The sequence below is a fragment of the Meleagris gallopavo genome, chromosome 1 (genome assembly GCF_000146605.3).
Source record: "Meleagris gallopavo isolate NT-WF06-2002-E0010 breed Aviagen turkey brand Nicholas breeding stock chromosome 1, Turkey_5.1, whole genome shotgun sequence".
NCBI lineage: Eukaryota > Metazoa > Chordata > Aves > Galliformes > Phasianidae > Meleagris > Meleagris gallopavo.
The window spans coordinates 50,546,829-50,567,584 of record NC_015011.2 but is presented as its reverse complement, the minus strand read 5'-3'; the positions used below and the strand labels follow the sequence as shown (position 1 = coordinate 50,567,584).

General features: G+C 41.7%; 1 protein-coding gene across 4 annotated transcripts in view; it reads left to right on the top strand.

Annotated features, from left to right (window-relative positions):
• Positions 1-4,453: 4,453 nt before the first annotated feature.
• Positions 4,454-20,756, top strand: part of ISX (intestine specific homeobox) — a 31,508-nt gene continuing 15,205 nt past the window's right edge. The window contains exons 1-3 of one of the 4 annotated variants that reach the window (XM_010711815.3): positions 4,454-4,577; positions 5,533-5,811; positions 12,282-12,524. In XM_010711815.3, coding sequence (XP_010710117.1) covers positions 5,643-5,811; positions 12,282-12,524 — 412 coding nt within the window. In that variant the 5' untranslated portion in view covers positions 4,454-4,577; positions 5,533-5,642. Of the gene's footprint in view, positions 4,578-4,622; positions 5,812-12,281; positions 12,525-20,756 lie in introns of those variants that run through there. The other 3 variants (XM_010711828.3, XM_010711821.3, XM_010711807.3) reach the window with 3 other exon arrangements.

Sequence of the window (20,756 nt, the reverse complement as noted above, 5' to 3'; positions counted from 1 at the left end):
TCACTGTGCAACAACAGTTGATTTGAAATAACGAGTTAGAGGTCATGAACTTTCTGTTTTACTCTGTTATTGATTCCTGCAGCGTTTTCATCTTTTTTTCTTTTTTTTCTTTCTGAAGAATTGCTTTTATTTCTCAACAAGCAGTTTCTGTAGCCTCCTTAAGTAGGTAGGGAGACAACTGTTCCTCCAGTGTTTGCAAGGATGGGCTAAATTAAGCAAATTCTCGCTTTATTTTTAACTATCCACCATCCAAACAACAGATCAAAGCCAGTTTTATGGCCATGCCGGACAGTTCTCCATGGCAATTGCTGTTCAGAGGCCTGCACTGCTACGAAAAGGCCAACCTTTGATCTCTTCAGCCCTTCCCACATATAACAGCTCCTGCTCGTTCAAAGCAAAGAGCCAGGCTCCCAGTCATGGATTAGATAAATATTTTGGGCAGAAAAAAAACTCTATAAGGGATCTGAGGGAACTGACAGGGGAGAGGCAGCGCTATGAAGTATGAGAATGGGTTAAACAGAGGATGAAACTGCTTAACAAACACCTTCAAAATATGTAATCAGTGACCTGGGCTCAAGCTGTCTGTGTGCTCTTTGTCTTGCAGTCCTGCTGCTGCTATTATTTTTGGCCTGGGAGAAATGGCTTTCTGAGTCCATTTCACCTTGATGGATTATGATGCCATTTTAAATGTCAATTGATAATAATTGTGCCATAAAAATAAATAATAATAATAATAATAAAAAAGGACCATTATAAAAGTTATCAGTTTAAACCCACAGTGTCCCTTTTATTAATATTTATAATTTATGAGCTTGTTGAGAAATCTGCAGAGACAACAAAGCTAATAAATCTGAGGTTAAAAGGACTGCAGATGGCAGTCTGTGTGGGTTTTGTGCTAGATCGTTGCCAGCTGTTGAACTTTGAGAAGATCGGAGCAGCTGTCACTGGGGAGGTTGTTAAGTCCAGTAAGGCATAAAGCATGGAAGACAGCCTACAAGGACACACAGCTCCAGAGGGGACATGGCAAATACTCAGCTGTGCCATAGCTAGAAATTTCTGGTGAACCTTAGCACTGGGGCCTCTTACTACAGGCCTATACTTGTTCTGTATTAGCTGGCTGAGCACAAGCCCTCGGAGGGAAGGTCTTGTGAGCTGTGGCCTCTGTGCTGAACATGACCACCAGACTGCTCTGGTTCTGTATCACATATGGAAGTGGGAGCTGAAGGAGACGCTTTCATGCACCAGGTGAAACACTGCCCCATTATCATCTTTATGCAGGGAAGAGACCGCTAGGCACGAACTTGGAGAGAGCTTATAAGCAGGAAGAGGAGCGACTTTTTACATGATAGGGCAAGGAGGAATTACTTTAAAAGAGGCAAGATTTGGGGTAGATGTTAGACAGCAATTCTTTACTCAGAGGGCAGTGAGGCGCTGGCACAGCTGTCCAGAGGAGCTGTGGTGCCTCATCCCTGGAGGGTCAAGGCCAGGTTGGATGAAGCCCTGGGCAGCTTGAGCTGGGTTTTGGCAGCCCTGCCTATAGCAGCAGCTCGGGACTCAGTAGTCTTTAAGGTTCTCTCTAACCTAAGACAGTCTATGATTCTACAATTGTATGAAAGGGCACACTTCCTAAGCAACAGCATAAATGCAATTTGTTTTCCTCTTTGAGATAGGCGATATAGCACAAAGAGCTCCCGAGGTTTGATCTCAAAATGATTTTGAGTCAGCACATTTAGGAGTCTTCACTTTCAGAAAGCACATCGTATTTTAGAAGTTTCACTCACTTTGTGGATTTCTAGATTTGCTTGACATGGACAAGAAGAGTTGAGAAAATCAGCATAGCATCATTTTCTTGCAGACTAGCTGCCTGGTGGTGTGAGGAGTTGCCTTCAGAGTCCAGCAGCTCTGAGGAAAAATGTGTATCCTACCTGCAGGAGTTTATAGACTAAATTAGACAGGTAGCACAGTAATTGTAACAAATGAGAGTCATCTACATTTCCAGATCAAGCAGAAACATAAAAATATCCCCAAACTTCTCTACAAAAGCTATCACATTAGAATTTGGCAGAAAAATAACTTCTTCATTCTTCGGTAATTTAAAAGTAAATCATTCCTTGTTTTGAACATAAATAATTTGTTACATTTCAGCAACTCCGTCATATGAAAAAGGGGTCAATAGAAATATTTTAATTTGTAAAATGTTCATTTGCATTTCAAGCTTCTATTTTTTCCCCTTTTCTTTGTTCTAATACAATACAAAGAAAAGAAAATCCAACATAGCAGTCATTACAAAGAAAGAGTTCAAATTTTTTTGTTAATAAAATAGTACATATAGTACTTTTTCCATTTTGTTATTTAAAGAAATATGAAAATGCTAAGATCTTCCAGTATTACTTAAACATTTTGACATCAAATCTACTTATTTTTTCTGAAAGAACTTTTGTATGCAAAATATAGGATTTATGCATCATTACACTGATGCTTTGTAATCTCCTTTCAAGAGCTGTCATTTATTCACTCTTTCCTACTTTAGAGCTTGTGTTTTGCTATATAGAAGAACAAAAATATATTTCTCAGTTGGCACTGCCTTCAGGTTTAATAAAAAGAACAATACAATAAGACAGAACAAAAATAAAGCCTTCACGAGGAAGCTTTCAAGTTATAAATTTGAGTGTGTGCATCCCATTTAAACCCAAATATAGCCAGAAAATCATCTTGCCCATGCAAGCAGCAGGGAGGTTCAGAGTCACAAGCTAAGACAGAATTGTTACACAAACATGCAGAGTTTGATTTTGAAACATAGGACTACAGCACTGTCTCAGCAGGTGCCTATCCAGAGAGACTCAGCAGTGGAGACAGGCAGTGTATTTTTTGTGAATATGAGAGATTCCAGTTTCACTTGTTACGTGTTGTCAGTGTGATCACTGCATAAAGGCATGAAAACTCACAGTGTGCCTGTCTCCCCTCTTATTTCTTCACAGTATTTTTTAACACAGAGACACCTGTATTTCTTTAGCAGCTTGTGCTGGAAGGCTGTGTCTCTTCTTTTTAAAATGGTGTGTGCTTAGCTGAGCAGAAACAGAGCTGGAGCGCAGAGGAGACATAGGAAGTAGATTTTTTGCCCTAAGCCTGGGACCTCCAAAGATATGAGTCCTCTCATAAGGGGTGCTGGAACCCATTAGACTTTCTCCTGGAATCATCCTCCTGCAGGAAGAAATGAGCGCCTTGAACACCAATAGGCTCTAATAACAAACCAAAGAGAGCTTTTCACAGTTAAGGAAAGCATGTCCTTTCTTGGGCTTCATTTGTCAGATGAAGTAGACAAATCTACAGGTTTCACTCCTGCACCTATGTACAGCCTTTGGAAAGGTGGGTAGAAGAGGAAGCTTAAAAAAACAGATGCTCCCATTCCCTGGAGATGTTTGCTGTGTGCCTGAAATCTTTCAGGTAATAGATAGTGCAGTAAATAGCAGAGAGTCCAGACACTGTCATATATGCTGAACTAATACATCATAGACTGGGTCAAGGACATTTCATTTGACTTGTGGTATCTGAGAAATGAGTAAGATTTTAAGCCCCTACAAGAAGACTGCTCCCTGTTTTAGTGTCCCAGGCAAGTTGCATAGGGAAAATAAGGCATTTGTAGGAGGATGAGCTGAGTTCCTCTTTATGCTCTTTCATGGTATTCAATCTCCAACTGATTTTCAAATCAGGAATCGTGAACAAAAAGGCAAGCCCTTTTGTTAAATAGGCTGTTTCTATCCAAGGTGTACATTCACAGCATCTTTTTTTTTTTTCCTCTCTCCCTCCTAGTATGCTCATCTCTTCTCAGCCCACAAATTACCCTCTCTCTCATTCTGACTAAGCAGAAAATGGGAAGAAATCATTCACTGTGATCCTAGCCAGAACTATAGGCACTGACAGAACCCAAAAGAAAGAGAAGATGGTGATGCTGCCTTTGGCCAGAGCAGCACCTCTCTATGCATTTAGAATTTATAGGCAAGGTGTCTTTCCTGCAATGCCACAAGACCTCTTGCATCTGTGCAGTAGCTGCCTCCTCATCGGGCAATGAGAACGGTGAAATCCTCCTTTACACAGATGTCCCCAGTGAGGCACTGGGCAGAGGGATGCCCTGGGAACAAAGAACAGCCCTTCTCTACTTCTTCCCTTTAATCAAAGCAAAAGACACTCTCTTGTCTAACCTGTTGCCTGGGGAGAAGCTTGATTAATAAAATCAGATAATTAAATAGTTTTCGTTATAACTGTCTGCATCACTTTTTTTTTTGCCTTTCATTGTTCTTTTTCCACTTACTCACCCACCCCCACCCCTTTTCCAGTATTTGGAATCTGGAAAAAGCCGAAAGCCTTTCATCTTATCAGATGTGGTTTATTGCCCTCTGGTTACACAGTAATTTTGGTCTGTGCTCAATGAAGTGGTCATATGATGGGATATCAGCTCAAGAATTGTCAGTTCATTGGACAAATAAGGCAGGGCCTGCCGATACAGTAATAAGACCTGATAACGAAGGCACAGAAGAGAACCAGCGGGAGAGGGAGACACAACCGTAACAATCTAAAAGGTGAGGGGCAATCCCAGAAGAACATACAAAATACCATGGGGGACAGGGAGAGGGAAGGAACAGGAGTGTGTCTAACCGCACATTCTTCCCAAAATAAAAATTAACAAGAAGATAGAAGGGCCTCAGGAGTGGAATCATTGGCATTTATCAACAATCTCCCAGCATGATGGACGCCTGACTGGGAGGCATAACCAGCCAGGGGGATGATTATCCATCCAATTGCTCGGGAAAGAAAATAATGTTTTATCTCTAGGAGTAGAGGTGGGGGTAGAGGGCACTAATTCCTGTTCCTAAGAGTGTTGCAAGGGGCCTCTCTTTTTCTCTTGTGACTGATAAGGTGGGATGTTGTTGAAAAGCACCTGTTTGGAAAGTTCAAAGGGTTTCCAGAGTGAGAGAAAAGAATTTGAACCAAAGCTGGTGGTATGGGGGAGAGCTGAAGGATAACCTGGGAAGTGCTGGTAAGGGAGGTTTCCGTGTGTGACACCTCCTTGTATGTGAGAGAAGTTTATGAAGCATCTCCTTTGCTAGTAAACAGCATGAAGGACAAGTATTTGTCCTGCCGACTATTTTCTTAAGTTCATTATAGCACAAAATCAAACAAGTTGTCAAAGATCACAGCCACAAACTAGAAAAGAAAGATAGCTGCCCCAGGAACAGGATTTACCAACATGAAGCAATTCTTCAAGGGCTTTTTTCACTTGGGTCTGTGAGAAGTACACCTCCTCCAGGGATGACAATGCAATTGCTCAGAGCTCTGTAAATCTGCTCCAACGTGGGGCTGTTTGGAAGTGGGTGGGGTTGGTGAGACTTTTCACCTCTGGCTTCTGATGCTGGCTTCCCCAGGCACGCTAGCACAGCTCTAGATCCCAAGCTAGCCAGCAGAGAGGAGCAGGCTCGCGTGCTCACTTCGGGGTTGCCTCTGTTTCTCCTTCCTACACTACTGCACGTTGGCTAGGCACGAGAAGGGAGAGGTGCACACCTTCCCAGCTGCATGTTTCTTGGGATTCATCGAGAGCAGGGCAAGCAGGAGAAGACTCTCTACCCTGGGGCTGCTCTAATAGGAAGATGATGGACCCCTGTGAATGTGCCAGCCAGAGGAAGCCCAGCCTGTCCTTTTCCATTGAGGAGATCTTAAAGAAACCTTCTGCCAATACCACCAGCAACGAAACCAGGAGCAGGAATAACTACGCTGGGAGATCTCCAGCTCTAAAAACAGAATCACCGTGGGCCTTTGGTAAGTACAAGTTCACATAATGAAAAATAACCTTTTGTTTTGTTTTGTTTAATCCCTAAAATGACCTGTTTGATTAGACAGAATTTTTATTCTTAAATTCTTCGGGAATTTGGGATTTCCATAGTCAGGCACAAACCATTCATTACATTACAGAAATTATCTTTAAAAATTAATTTCCTTCTAACCTCACAGCAGACTGGGCTCTGCTGTCAGTCCTTGAAGGATTTTGTACAATCCAATATCAGTAGAGAAATGGGTATGCAACTTGAACAGTCACTGCAGGTAGCTCTTTTCAGTAACAGTGAGGTGTCCTTGTTGAAAACAAATAGAACATCCTGTACATTTCCCTTTAAAAAGCAATGATTCTAATATTAATTAAAAAAAAAAAAAAGCAAAAAAAGCATTGCTTGTCACAAGGAAAGACAGATTGAAACTCAGGACGCTGCCCTAAAACTTCTGCAACTTAATGAAGATGATTGAGCTTCATTTATATGAAGAGCTGACTGTGGTTTGAAGTGATGGTCAAATCTCATATTGGTATCATTTTCTGATAAATCTGACCACTCATCCTCAGGCAGGGGAAATGGTCTGTAAGGGTATTGGTAGCTAAGGAGTTTTAGAACTCGATCACTGGAACAAGAAAAGAGAAATCATCTGTGTTTAATCATTTTTGCTTATTGTCAAGGACGCTAGGCCTTTTCATGTACTAAATAAAACCAACCAGTAGATAACTAGCGTGACTTCGACCATAGCAAAGCAGCAGTGCATTAGCCTTTTTGACTTCAGTTTCCTCAGTTACGTTAATTTGGCTATGAGTGAACTTTTACCTCTTCTGAAACTGTCTCCTTTTTTTCCTTAACAAAGATCAATGACCAGCATTTTCTGGATCTAGTATTTATTATTCTTTTTTAATCTACACTTTCCATGAAACAGGGGTGTTTTTATGTGTGCAGGCATCTTCACTTAACTGAAAAAATTATCAGGAGTTTTGATGGAGGATTTTCATTCACTTTTTGCTTAACTGCTTTCAACAAAGCTTAATGATACAGCTTATTTTTTGTAACACAAAGAAATTCCTCATGGATCACTACCCCATTTCCCTGAACACTGGGTGAACCAGTAGTAAGAGAGTCTTTTTCTAAAGACCTGATGGTTCAAGTAACCATTGCTTATTCACATAGTTTCAGCTCTTTTTATGTCCAAGTGGAATTCTAATCTGGATGGGAAAGAAAACAAGATCTAAATCAGGAAGGGAGCTACAGAAAAGTGAGCACCAGATCCAGGCTGTATTTTAAATATGGTCCTGAAACACAGAGATTTCTAGTTTGCAGGAGTGGACAAGGGCATAGATGATGTTGGTGCAAGCATAAGAGGACCTACATGACAAAGGAGAACAGGAACCAGGTTGCCTAGTTGGGGAAAATGCTGCTGTCAGCATTGTGGGAGTGGGATTTTGTGAGTTGAAAGTCTTTTCTGAAAGGTCACTTTGTGCTATTGAATCCAAAGTGAGACATACAACATCATGGAAAACAGCCAGTGCTGTTCATAGCATGGATGATAAAACTGCATTTAAAAACATGAGACTCCTCTCTGGAAACAAAAAAGAGTATTGTAGACAGGATCTATTATACTAAGTCTGTTTCATGATCAATGAGCTGAAGATGACCAGCCCTGTTTTGCAGTGCATCTCAGCTAAGTGTGCCACTCCAAGCTCAAGAACTGACAAAACTGTATGTAGAACATGGCGGGTTCTGGGAATTGCATTACTGTACCAGCGGTAGAGTCTGATCTCAAACTGCTCCACCTGATAGTACAGTCACTTTTCCACTTTGAAAGTGATGCAGGCATAACAGCATGGCTTTGCCTTTGACTTCACATCATCATCCAGCCAGGGACTTATCAAGAGAATACAGTGACCCTTCTATTTTCTGCTAGAAAGTAAGGCTGAATTAATTTACTCAAAGCAATGTAAAATGTTAACTAATGAAAGAAGCATGTATGCATGAATATTCACCTGCCTGTCTCTAAAACTGAGAAAACCTAGAAAAGCTGTACAGAAATTCCAAAATTTTGTTCTACATTGTTTTTACAATTGATCAAATAACTTAAAAAATAGAAGGAAAATGAAGATTTTCACTTTTGATTTCTTACTAACAGCTAAGCTTATTACTCTTTACTTTCCCAGAATTGCCAATTTTTGCAGTTAGGATTTATTTCAAAACTGTAACACCATATGATGTACATCTTGGGATAATTGCTGTGTTTCATCAAAGCCATCCAACTTCCTGTCATTTAACACTGGCACTAAACAAATTATGTAAATATTTAACCATATATAATTTGGACAAGATCAGGGAAATGAAATGAGGTAGGGAACTTGTTGGAAATTCCACGATAGGATACAAATCTAGCTGCTCTCTCAGAACAGCTCAGCAGCAGCAAAGAAGGAAGTACTAGGGTCAAGGCTGAGTCATATCTTACTGTAGATTTCCCACCTCCCATATGTTATGCATCTGAGCCAAGCTATGATTTATAAGAGTCAGAAATGGCTCATACACATACCCATATTTCCCATGAAGTAGATACCCAGGCTAGAAACAATTGTCCATCCAGTCTACTGATCCAGGCAATCTGGAGACCAAGGTCACACTGGTCCTAAATCCTAAATCTAGGCTTCAAGCATTGAGAAGATGGTGGGGCCAGGAGATTCAGAATGTCAGAAATGAGGGACATAGTCATAGCTTACACTGGAGTCCTTTTCCAAGGCAACTCAGGGCACAGGACTAGATGCCCACAAGAAGTTAGTTCTAACTTAAGTTGTTATATGATAAAAAGAATGCAATGTATAGTGACAGCAACTCATGGAAAGCTGAGGCAGGAGCTGATCACATCTAAGAAGATTTCTGGGATTGATTCCTAAGTTCACAGATTTTTGTAAAGGTATCTTCAGTGTGATTTGGAATAAGGAGTGTAGTCTTCCAACAAGCCTGTTTGCAGTATTAGGCATTTGTGTGATTACTACACAGACATGACTACAGGACGTCTCAGAACTGCTGTTGTTGACCTGAAGTCTACTGAAGGTTTTGAATTTTTGAGACACTCATGCAAAATTAAAAAAGGAATGGTGAACAAGAAGACGTTTGAGTATTCAGCCTGTTTCTCCCCTCTAATTTTTTTCACACTGCCTGGGAAAAGTAACCATGGCCTTTGCAAGGGACACAAATAAACAGCAAGTACCGTTCTCCTTTCTAATGTCAAATCTTTCATTTTAATCAGGGTGGACTAGCAGGTGTGTTTTAGAAAAAGGGCCAGTCTGCTAAACGACTCACTCATCTGTTAAATGAATTGGCCCCTCTTCTGAAATCCCTGGGAACTTGATTTTAATGTGCTTGAAAGTACATCTGAAATAATTGTTCATTACTCCCCCTTACTGTCTTTCTGTCAGTGAAGTTCCACCAACAGGAGGTCTTTTGTCAAGGCAAGGAGAGCTTGGGATAAGTACACTACACCTGGGAAATTAATAGTAAAAGCAGTAATAGATACAGTAATTATGTTATTTTGTCGGCATTATGCCCTGTTGTGTTAAGGATATGCAAATTAATATGAATTCAACTGCTGCTTCACACAGAAGTGTCAATATGGTGAATATTTACTTCACCCATAGCAACACTCCACCCAGATTTGTTGCGAAAGAGTAAACAGAAGATGAAGGCATATAACTGAATAGATACCATCTGGCCAATATCAACAATTCACCCCACCTTTCACAAGAAAAACACATCTACCTAAAAAAAAAGATAGAGAAGCAAGAGAAAAACAGCACACAAAAAGAGGTGCTTGAAGTTCTCAGTGACAGATTGGTCCCTATTCACCATCTTAGTAGGACCCTAAAATGCCTGAGGTCTTCAACAGGTCAGTTTCTGTCCAGCAATTACACAGAGAGGCTTAAATGGGACTTGTAGCATTGGAAATAACCTCCTGTTTCCAAAAACAAATCTTATGTGCTTGCCTGAAATTTTCCGTCCTTCCCTACACAGTTGAAAGTCAAACTAAAAGGTCGTTTTGAGCCATGAGTCAAGGCCAATGGATACACACTGAAAAATACTGGCTGACCTTAAGAACTATCACTTGCTAGAGCCCTTGCTTGTTCAAGTGAGCAAGTACCACAGAAAGATGCAATAGGAAGAGTAGGACTAGATTATGGGACTCTTAACTCTCAGATCTGTGCCTTAAATTCAGTGTCATCCACTTTCAGTCTTCTGCTCCAGAAAGTTCCCTTCATTTTTCCAACCTCTCCATGAGGTTTATACCACTATAATTTGCTTTTCTGATCTCAAAAAACAGATATTCCCACTCCTTTCTACCAGTTCATACAGACACATCTGCTTAGGACAGTCTCCCATTCCCTCCTTGGTTTCTCTTTGTCAATCTATAATTGTTCTATATATCTTCATATGTAAGTTATGTCCATCACTAGGGTATGTGAGTATCTCAGGGGAATACTCTGAGCAGGAAAAGTTGTGTATGGAAGGTAAAGACTTGGGAAAAAAAAATCATTATTTGGAAAATGCCAGTGTCATTTTTAGGAAGGCTTAATGGCTGTCTCTGAAAGCGCTTTGCTCAGGCACCCTTGAATTCTTCATTACTGTAGGATGAAAGTGCTGTCAGTTTTGTAACATTTTCGTCTTCACAGCATTCCATCTGGCAAGAGAGTGCAATTAGTCCTTAATTTAGTAATGGAGGATTGAGATAGAAATCCTAAGAATATACGCTAACACTGACATCATCAAAGTTTTTGAGCAAATTATCTAATCCAGACCGATTCCAGTGTCCATTTCCAGATCTATTCTTCTCCCTTATCCCATGAATGTAGCTCAAAACTCCATTTGTTTTCTTACCAGAAAACTCAAAATGATTTGATCCTAAATGACTTAAAGGAGTTGCATTTTGCACGATGTGCCTCAAAAACAGACATGTGCATCATACCACATTTTTAAGGTCAGCATGGCTGGACATATGCAGTTGTGCTTCCCCAGAATTTCCCTGGAGATCTGAGATAGTTCGAAAAGATAACATCTGAATAATCATTCATCACCTGAAAAGAAGTTTTGGCTAATTTCCAGAGCTCCTGTGACTGTATTTTCTTCATGTCAGTGTCATGCCTCTGTACAATTCCTCTTGTGTAGGTTTTTACTGAGGGCAGAATTGGTCACTTCATCTCCAGATGTTATAATTATCATTGCTTCAAGGCTGGTTAGAAATAGAACTTGCTATTTGCTCAGAAAATAAAACTTTGACAACTCTACAAAGTTAGATGATTTGCCAGAGCTATATCCTGAATCAGAAATTAAATAGGTATTAAAAGTTGAGTTTCTGCCAGCACAGCCTATTTGGGTCCACACCTACTGCTGTTTGAATATGAGAGGGGAGAATGGAATAACTCAATGTGCTGCAACTCCCAGAGCCTAGATGTGAGTGACTGCTCAATCCATTATTATGCTAATATTTTAATGTTCTTTGGTGTTAATAACTGACAGGTCTGTGCTGTAACATTACCTTTGGTCCAGAGTTAACCACAGAACCTAAATTTCACAAAGTTTACTGAGTTTATGCATTGCCTCTTACTCTCCCCTTACAAGCAAAGAAATCCAGACAAGGGGGAAAATAAGATCAAAATCTAGGTTTGCTCATTAAAACAACAGAGACCCAATTATCTTGTCTCCAGAGAGTCAAGCCTGAGCCCTGAGATTAGCCTCAACTTCCACTGAATGTTTCTAATGCACTATGCACCAGTGTCATGTCACAAAGGTAGATGGGAAATGTTGACTCAGCCTGGCCAAAGGCTACCATTAGAATAAGATGATACCTAAATCTGAGGAGCAGGCTGGTCAGAGGTACAGAAAAGGACAAAAGGTCCTAAACCAGGAAAGACACTGGCCTTTAGCCTGCTATATGGCCCATCTTCCTATACAATAGATATACCTACAGGTGTTAAAGAAACGATCTGAGCTCTAAAAGCATTTGGCATCCAGAAAATTCTACGGCAACCTTGCTGACAGATTTCTAGAGCAGCTCCACATTTACTGCATTTCTGGGTTCTTCAGAAAAGGCAGCTGGTGACTTGGTTCCTGGCATGGAGAATGATCTTTCTTGATCATTTGGCTGTGTCTCCTTATTGCTACACTCATATTTTGAACATCTCTTGCAGGGATCATCCAAAGCGTTAAGGTGGAAGAAAGCAGGGAAAAGATTAGATTCTAGGGGATGAATTTACCAGGATCACGCCCCTGGCAACCTGAGGGTCATCCTAACAATGTTGCAAAACATAGAGTAAGTTCATTTTAGCTATGATCTAGTTGGAATGATAAGGTATCTAGAGCAGACCCATGTTTCTTTCTTTCACCAATACAGGGAAGTGCACCTAATTACATTTGCTTTCTCAAAGCTTTGTTGTACTGTGTCCTTCACAGATTTCAGCAGCAGGAGTCAATTAGAGAATGACTTCCCTTCAGATAAAGTGCTTCTCCCTGCCATGTGTGCTACCCCTGTGTCCAGAGTAAAGAAAGTGCAGGCAGCTCACTGCAGGAGAGCTACTGAGAGCCCACCTTCCTTCCTGGGTGAGGACATAGGACATGAACACCTGGAAGGCAAAAGAAAACATGAGGAAGAGGAAGACCAATTGTGTGATTTCCCAGTGGACCATCCACTTCATGGTGAGTGTCTCCAGACCAAAACTTTTTCCTAAAGTACTCAAAATGATAGCTGTTATCTCACACGTCGATACGTAACAACAGACATCACAAGTATTTCTACTCTAAGCTCCTGCCTGAGTCACAAGTGTGATTCATCAGTACAATTTAGGGGATGACCTGATAGAAATAAGATCTAAGGAGAAGGACTTGGGTTTGCTGGTGGGTAACAGATTGGCCACGAGCCAGCATTGTACCTTTGTGGCCTAGAAGGTCAATGGTATATTAAGGTGCATTACAAAGAGCATGACCAGTGGTCAAGGGAGGTGATTCTCCCCCTCTACTCTGCCCTGCTGAGGCCACATTTGGAGTGCTGTGTCCAGTTCTGGGCTCCCCAGTTCAAGAAAGACAGGGAACATCTAGAGAGATCCCAGTGGAGGGCCATCAAGATGATAGGGGTCTGGAGCACCTCCCTTATGAAGAAAGCTCTGGGACTGTTCAGTCTTGGAAGAGAAGACTGAGGAGGGATATAATCATTGTTTATAAATATCTAATGTGTGGGAGTCAAGTTGATGGGGCCAGACTCATATCAGTGGTATGCAGCGATAGAACAAGTGCCAATGAGTGCAAACTGGAACACAACAAGTTCCATACAGGCAAGAACATACTTACTTTGAGGGTGACAGAGCACTGGAACAGGCTGCCCGGGCATTTTGTGGAGTCTCCTTCTCTGGAGATATTGAAGACTTGTCTGGAACTTTCCTGTGTGACCTACTGTAGGAAACCTCCTTTAGCAGGGAGTTGGACTTGATGATCTCTAGAGGTCCCTTTCAACCCCTATGATTCTCTGTGATTCTGCGTGTGATTCTTCAGTCTAACCAACAAAAACTCAGAGGCTTACCCTCTGAACTAAGCTGTAGCTCAGGCTTGTCAATCCTATCAATTTTAATGATAGGGACTCCTTTGGGGGTTTATTGCTCTCCTACTTTGGGTGGCAATCTACAGAGCTAGGAGGAAATGGATATTGCACAACATGATGAGCAAGGCTGCCGAACATGCCGAATCAGCTTGACGCACTGCACACACCCTGGACCCATAGCACAGGTGGTGAACAGGTCAGCGGCACACACACAGGCAAACAGGCCATGTGCAATAGCTCTGGCATGTAGGATGTGACAAGTGCTACTTTAAGTTTGTTGAATTTCCGGAAAGGTTAATGTGGACAATAATACTACATTTCAGAAAACAGCCTCTTAGTAGCAGTAGCAAGATCTTTCTTTCCCACATGGTTTGTCTTGTGAGAAACTACTGTCACCTCCTCCTTCTTCACGAGACAGTCTGTCTTAATGCAGAGAGAAGCGCTGTAAGATAAGTGAATATTTTAGCCGACTTTCTTCTTATAACTTACAGGCAGTCAATGACAAGGGCAAAATCCCATGTTGCATTCTCAAGGAGGGGTGAGGGAAGTGCGTCTCGGGCATACAGAGCTGCCTATGAGTGTTGAAAAGGAGAGTATTTTGTGCAGGAGGGAGTCCCCAGCCATGGGGAAGGCACTTTCCCAGGGTGGCAGAGGGGGTAGGCAAGTGTCCTAGCTCAGCATTTAGCTTCATTGACTGGCACAGTGGTTGGTACCCACCTGATAAGCAAAGCAGGAATAAAGCATGTAATTACCTGTATAAAACTGAGCTGGGTTGAGCTGACCCTTTCAATGACAACTTGTATTTTAAAGGCATTTTAAACAAAATCCCTCTGTTCCCTGGAGGCAGTGGGGTTTTGAAACCAAGCAGAGCTTTAATGATGTGCCATTTTCTAGGCTACTGGTTCCCGCAGTTGCTGAGTCTTTGATAGAAACTGGCTGAAGGAGAGGGAGGAACCAAAAGCACTGGATTGGCATTTTCCCCACAGTGCACAAACAATGATGTTCACACACTGTGTCATTCTTAACAGAGAGCTGGAGGCCTGGGTTTAAAATCCTTTCCAGCATCATAAGTTCCAGTCTCCATCCTCCACTCTGCTGATGGGAAAGAGCTGGCAGCTCTTTTTCTCCTACTTCGGCTACAGCTGGAGTTGCCTTTTCTAGATGTGGTCAGCAGCAGTGCCTCCAGGAGAGGTTGGCTGGCATCATCACCAGCAGCAGTCCTTACAGCTACAGCTAATAGCACACAAACTTCTCTTACCATGTCTAGTGACTATGTGCTCCAGGTGCGCTTTTGGCACAGTAGCTATAGGCTGGTTACATAGAATTTGAAAGCACTCATAGAATCATAGAATCATTAAGGTTGGAAAAGATCTTTAATATCACCTAGTCCAACCATCAACCCATCCCCACCATGCCCACCATCCACATTCCTCAGTGCCACATCCACACGGCTCTGGAACATCTCCAGGGACGATGACTCCACCTCCTCCCTGGGCAGCCTGTGCCACTGCAGCACCGCTCTTTTGGAGAAAAAATTTTTCATAATACCCAACAAGAGCCTCATCTGGAGCAACCTGAGGCCATTTCCTCTTATTCTATTGCTGTTACCTGGGAAAAGAGGCCCACTCCCACCTCATCCTGACCTCTTTTCAGGTTGTTGTAGTGAGCGATGAGATCTCCCCTGAGCCTCCTCCATACTGAAAACCCCAGTTCCTTCAGCCATTCCCCATCAGACTTGTGCTCCAGACCCCTGACAGCTCTGCTGCCCTTCTCTGGATACACTCAATGCCTCCATGTCTTTCTTGCAGTGGGGGCCCAAAACTGAACCCTGCACTTAAAGTGCAGCCTCGTGAGTGCCAAATACAGAGCCACTAAGAAGACACCTTGGTGTTGTCGAAGAACAATGTCAGCCTCACCAGCAGGAGAGCCTTCTGACATGGAGGACAAGTCTTTCACTCCTCTATCTATATAAAATATCTACACAATTTGTGAGAAAATACACATGGCTCTGACTGAGCAGACACATTCGTGCAGATGTCAGGGAGCAGAATCAAGCGTGCAGTAAAATCACTTCAGAGGAGGGAGAGATGGGTTTTGTTTGGTGCTTCTGCAGATAGGAGGAAAAAGATGAGGAGGAGACTATGACAATACACAATTCATGAGCAGATGCTTAGAGATAGCAGGGGCACTCCAGCAGTGATCCTTGAGTTTGGATTTGGAGTATATTTCCAAGCAAGTCTGTAACACTGCAGTGCTCCTAAAAACTTACTTTTCCCACAAGATGGCTTCTGCAACTAAATGGGTTAGAAATGGCAGTGTCATTTAACCCAATAGATTTATGCCCTTATCACAAAGTACTTCTCACACTTTGAACTCAGAGGCTGTGTTGTAAGCAAAAAAAAAAAAAAAAAAAAAAGAAAGAGCCCTCATATGTTAGAGATACACATGCAGTGCCATTTAATTTTGCTGAACCCCCCATTTGAATTTGGAAGATTTCATTCAGCACTTGAATACTTTCACCTGTGGCAAACTGCATGAAAAGCTCAGCAGAACCTTTTCAGAAAACCCAGATCTCAAAAGCAGCACTGGCACAACCCAATTTAGAAAAAGACTAGACTGAGAGAGGCTTTACTTTGGAGCTGTGGTTATGGATAGCTGTCATTTTGCTATCTGCAGCCACCATCACTGCTGGTGTCTTCAGAACTTAGGAACAAGCAGAGCAAACTCTTGCGGCCATCAGACAGCATAGCACCAAAACCATGTCAACACTCAAGTTAAATACTGACCACCCATTTTCTTTTTAGTTCCTCCTCTCTGCCCTGTGTGAGACACTTATGTCTTAACATTTCACCTATGCCAGCTCCTGCTGCAGGATCCCAGATTGGTTCAGGTTCTCGTGGGCAATTCTGCTGCAGTGCATTTCACTCAGGCTGAGACTGGCTGTATATATTTGTGTTTGTGTGTCTCCTGTAACTTTTCACAACCAAATGTGGTGGGTGAGTGTTCCCAGAAATGCAATTATTTCATAAGTTGTTAAGCATGGATAATGATTCCAGTGCTCTGCTCCAGCCAGGGAACAGTCAGTTCCTCAGAGAAGACAGATAATAGCATCGCCTTAATACGCTAGCAGGTGCCCAGTCTTCTGGGACTTCTTTGGGCAGTAGTTCAAGCAAAGATAGATCAGGCTTCCACAAATGGAACTGGCTCCTAATTTCACAGGAACTGGGGAGTTCAGGGCATGGAACAACTAGACAGTATTATTTCGTGCAGCTCACATCACTGTTTTTCACTGTAGAGGATCCTGCCACAGTGAGTAAAAGTCATTCAAGTGTTTCTATAGCAGAAACCCTCTGCTCTGATTGAGAACTCAAGGATCTTTTTATTGCTCTTACAGATTAATTTTAATGGTAATATATTTGATCCCAGAGCATATTGACAAGTTCTGGAGGCGATTATCATAAAGACAATGGAAAATATGGAGATTATCCCAGTCCTGAAAAAATTCCAGCATGAGCCTCCCTTCTGCATTTATGCCAGTGGCAGGCATCTTTAACTTGGTGTTTATGTTTTCTCTGAAGCCATAAATTCATTTGTTCTGTTCATTTGCAGACGATATGGTCAAATCCATGTACTTCTGTGAAATGGCATGGTTTATCACTCATAGAACAGTCCTTTCTCCAACATGCTGACTTATCTTAACGCATTTATAAAACTCCCCAAAGGCACTGAAGCACTGTATAATCACAATTCCAGATAAATATCTGCTGCCCAGAGTATGCCAACAGGACTGAGAAAAAGGGCAGAAGCATCCCTTTGTCCTGAACAACTAAATAAAGCAATTTGAAATGAAAAGGAAAAGCAGAGGAAAAAAATAAATGCCTATATATATAATTTTGCTGCCACTGGCTGTCTTACCAGGCTTCTGTTTGTCAGTGTGAATAGTCCCTGCTGTCCTGTGTCTCTGAGGGATGGAATTCTTATATGCATTGAGAAACATTGAAGACTATCATAATCTCTACTTGCATTGCTTTTTTGTTTTTGGAGGTTTTTGTTTTGTTTTGTTTTGTTTTCAGTCAAAGCAAGCATTTGCATTCAATGCTTTCTTCCAGCAGCTCCTTCTTTTCTGGGAATTTCAGATCCAAAGGGCACATTACACAGGAGGTAGAGGTTAATTTGTTCCTGCAAGTCAAATCTCTGTAACGTGACCACTTGTAAAGTTGATGGCACATCTTGATAAATTTACTTCAAAGGTCTTACAAGTACTTACTGGCTTCTCCCAAATTGTCTGAGAGCTTTTCTTTACACCCGTAGGATCTGATGCTTTTAATTACTGTTCTTTAATATTGATGGCAAGTCTTTTACCTACTGTATGAGCAAATGCTTGATGCTGAAATTAGAAACAGCAAACACTGTACTAAAATAATGATGGAAATATGCTTTCCTGGAGGGAGCACAGACGCTGAGGTAGGGATGTAAACAAGTGTGCCTGATTGATGTCTCGAGGTTTGCACAGATACAAGTAATCACAGAGAGCAAAAATAAAGCAGAAAACAGGCTGTCGGTGCAACCTGCCATAAGCTTGTTTTTCTCCATGGGACAGCTGGGCTCTGACAAAGGTCCATGACCGGAGAATATGGGGAGAGCAGTGGGGAACCTGTATGCAACAGTGAGAACCATTGCTAAATTACTGTGCTGTACTTAACCGTCATCGCTTTGCTGGTGGATGGGATGGGTTAAAGTTGGAAGGGACTCAGGCTGATGGTGAGTAGCATCCTCGACAACAAACTATCCATATGCGTGGTTTGATGTGTGTCATTTGCCACCCATACTGGTGGTAGTTGGACAGTTGGACTAGATGATCTTAGAGGTCTTTTCCAGCCGTAATGATTCTGTTGTTCTATTTTCCTGCCAATTCCTCTGAAAATCAGACTGAGAAAATCCTGCAGCCACTGCTGGCCTAGCATTCTTAGCATTCCTGTTTGCACTGCCCACAGCCTGCACCTCTCTGCATTTCAGCCTTGCTGTCAAGTGATTAAGCACTGCATCGTGCAGTAGAGTGAGCACAGCTCTTTGTCAGGGAATTGCAGACTGAACAGGGGGAAGTCAAGCCTTCAAATGCTCCAGTCCTGCTGCTATACCTTGAATTCTGCCACGCCTCAGTGGCCAGCAGCTGGGTGCTAAATGCTACATTTCACTGGCAGGAGGCTCTATCCAGAACACAGTGTATACATACAATTAGGATCAGTCTCACTGGCTGTGCCAGTCCATCTTGAAAGTGGCTACAAAACCACTTTAAAAAAAGATTAGCCACAGTGCCACATTCCCACCTATGTAATACAGCACAAACTCTTTTGAAAGCCTTGAAACACCTCTTCAGCTAGGAGACTGCCATGGGCATGTCTCGATTCCCAGACAAGCATGTTTTGTCCTGATGCCATCAGCATGCTGTAGTTACTCTTTTTTAGAGTTGCAATTGCTTTGCTGTTGACTTGATCACCATGAATGGAATGTCACCACAGGAGAACAGTCCTCAAAAAAGTTACTGGAAGGAAGAAGCTGGGACGCTCAAATATCTGTAATTGATTGAGTTAAAAAGAAGAGAGAGCATTCTTCTTTCAAAGAGGTTGAAGGGGAAAAACAGAACTCAACAAGATATAATGAAGCTCTTTGTCAAGGCTCCTGAGTTTCTTTCTGAGAAACAGGGGATACAGACATTTTTGTTACAAAGAGAAAAACAAATTTCTGAGGATATGAAGCTGAAGTCACCATTTGCATATGTAACTGCTTTCTCTCATCTTGTCAAAGCAGCAGCAAAATCTTTGAAGCTGGTTATCACATACTGTGATGGAGGGTCTGTCCAGAAATGACAGAGGATTGCAGCGAGATAAACTGATCCCACCAATTTTCACCTACCTAGATTACGTACCTCAAAACACAGATGTGTTGGCACTGACTAGTAGCCCTTCTTTGGGATTTTTCTTCCTTATCTCTCCAGCAAATGTCCCAAGTAATGAGACCAAGTAGGCTTGGTACAGTCTTAGCTTGCTAACAGGCTAAGTGCAAATGGGAGTTGCAACTGCACCATTGCAGAGGTCTTCCCAGGTAACATTTGTTTAGCTGATTCAGGTATGCAGGTGAGGCACAGCAACATAAACTGTAGCCTATTTGTCTGCTACAAAGCACAGTCCAGAATGGATTTGCCAAAGTATAGTGTTGGTGCAGATGCACAGCTTTTACTTAGCAAACTTAGGTACAAGCACTAATCTTCGATATTTATTTGCTCATACTTTAATACCTTGCAGCTGTGTTACAGTGGGTGGTGAAAATAAGCCATTATACCCTAAGCTAAGCTACAATGATGTAAACAGGCAATTGAAAATTAAACTCCTTCAGCTATGAGTAATATAAAGCTTTAAATTGCCTTGCTTTTTAGGAAAGGAGTCATAGGGGTGGATATTTGATGACCAAATTTCATAATGACCTGTGGAAACCATGTTGTTCAACCCTAACTTTAAACAGGACCAGCTTAGGTCAGATTGCCCAGGCCTTTGTCAAGTCAGGTTTGGAATATCTCCAAGGATAGAAACTTCAGACCCTCACTAGGACTGTATCCCCTGATCACACTACATCATGGTGAAAATATTTTTTCTATTACCTAAACAAAATTTTCCTTGTTGCAGTTTCTACCGATTGATCTTATCCTTTAACAGCATGCCTTTAAGAAAAATCAGTATTTCAACAAAGCTCAAGTGTTTCAACTTTCTCTAAGTCTGACCTAGTAATAAAGCCAGATCTGCAGAGGACAAACGTGCCTGTTACTGAATTTAAAGAAGCTATACTGTTTTATCAGCATGGAGCATCTGGCCCTTCCAATGTCAACAGTAAGGCAATGTATAGACAGCTGTATTTTTAAGCATCTGCAAATGCTGACATATCTAGCTGCCTGGTTTTTTCAGGCCTGGTTTCAGCAGTCAGCTAACCTGTAAATGACTTTCACAGAGCATAAAAGCACACTTAAATATCCCAGCTTTTACATAGAAAATAGCTCAGGAAACTCAGACGAAGTCTTATTTCCCCCGAGATTCTAAAGCCATGTTTGCAAAGCCAATGTTAGACTTCCAACACTTTCTAGTCTTATATCTTCCACCCACATTCTTTATTAGATAGTAATTCTGAATGCTGTTGTTTGCTATGGGATCTCTAAGCCAAGGTCCCAAGGCAAAGAGAAGTATCAAAGCTACAGTCATAGAGAGTTTCATCTTGCAAGGGAAAATGTTAGCATATAAGCCCAGATTTTTTTTATATTTTTCATGGATTTTTTTGTTTGTTGTCTTTTT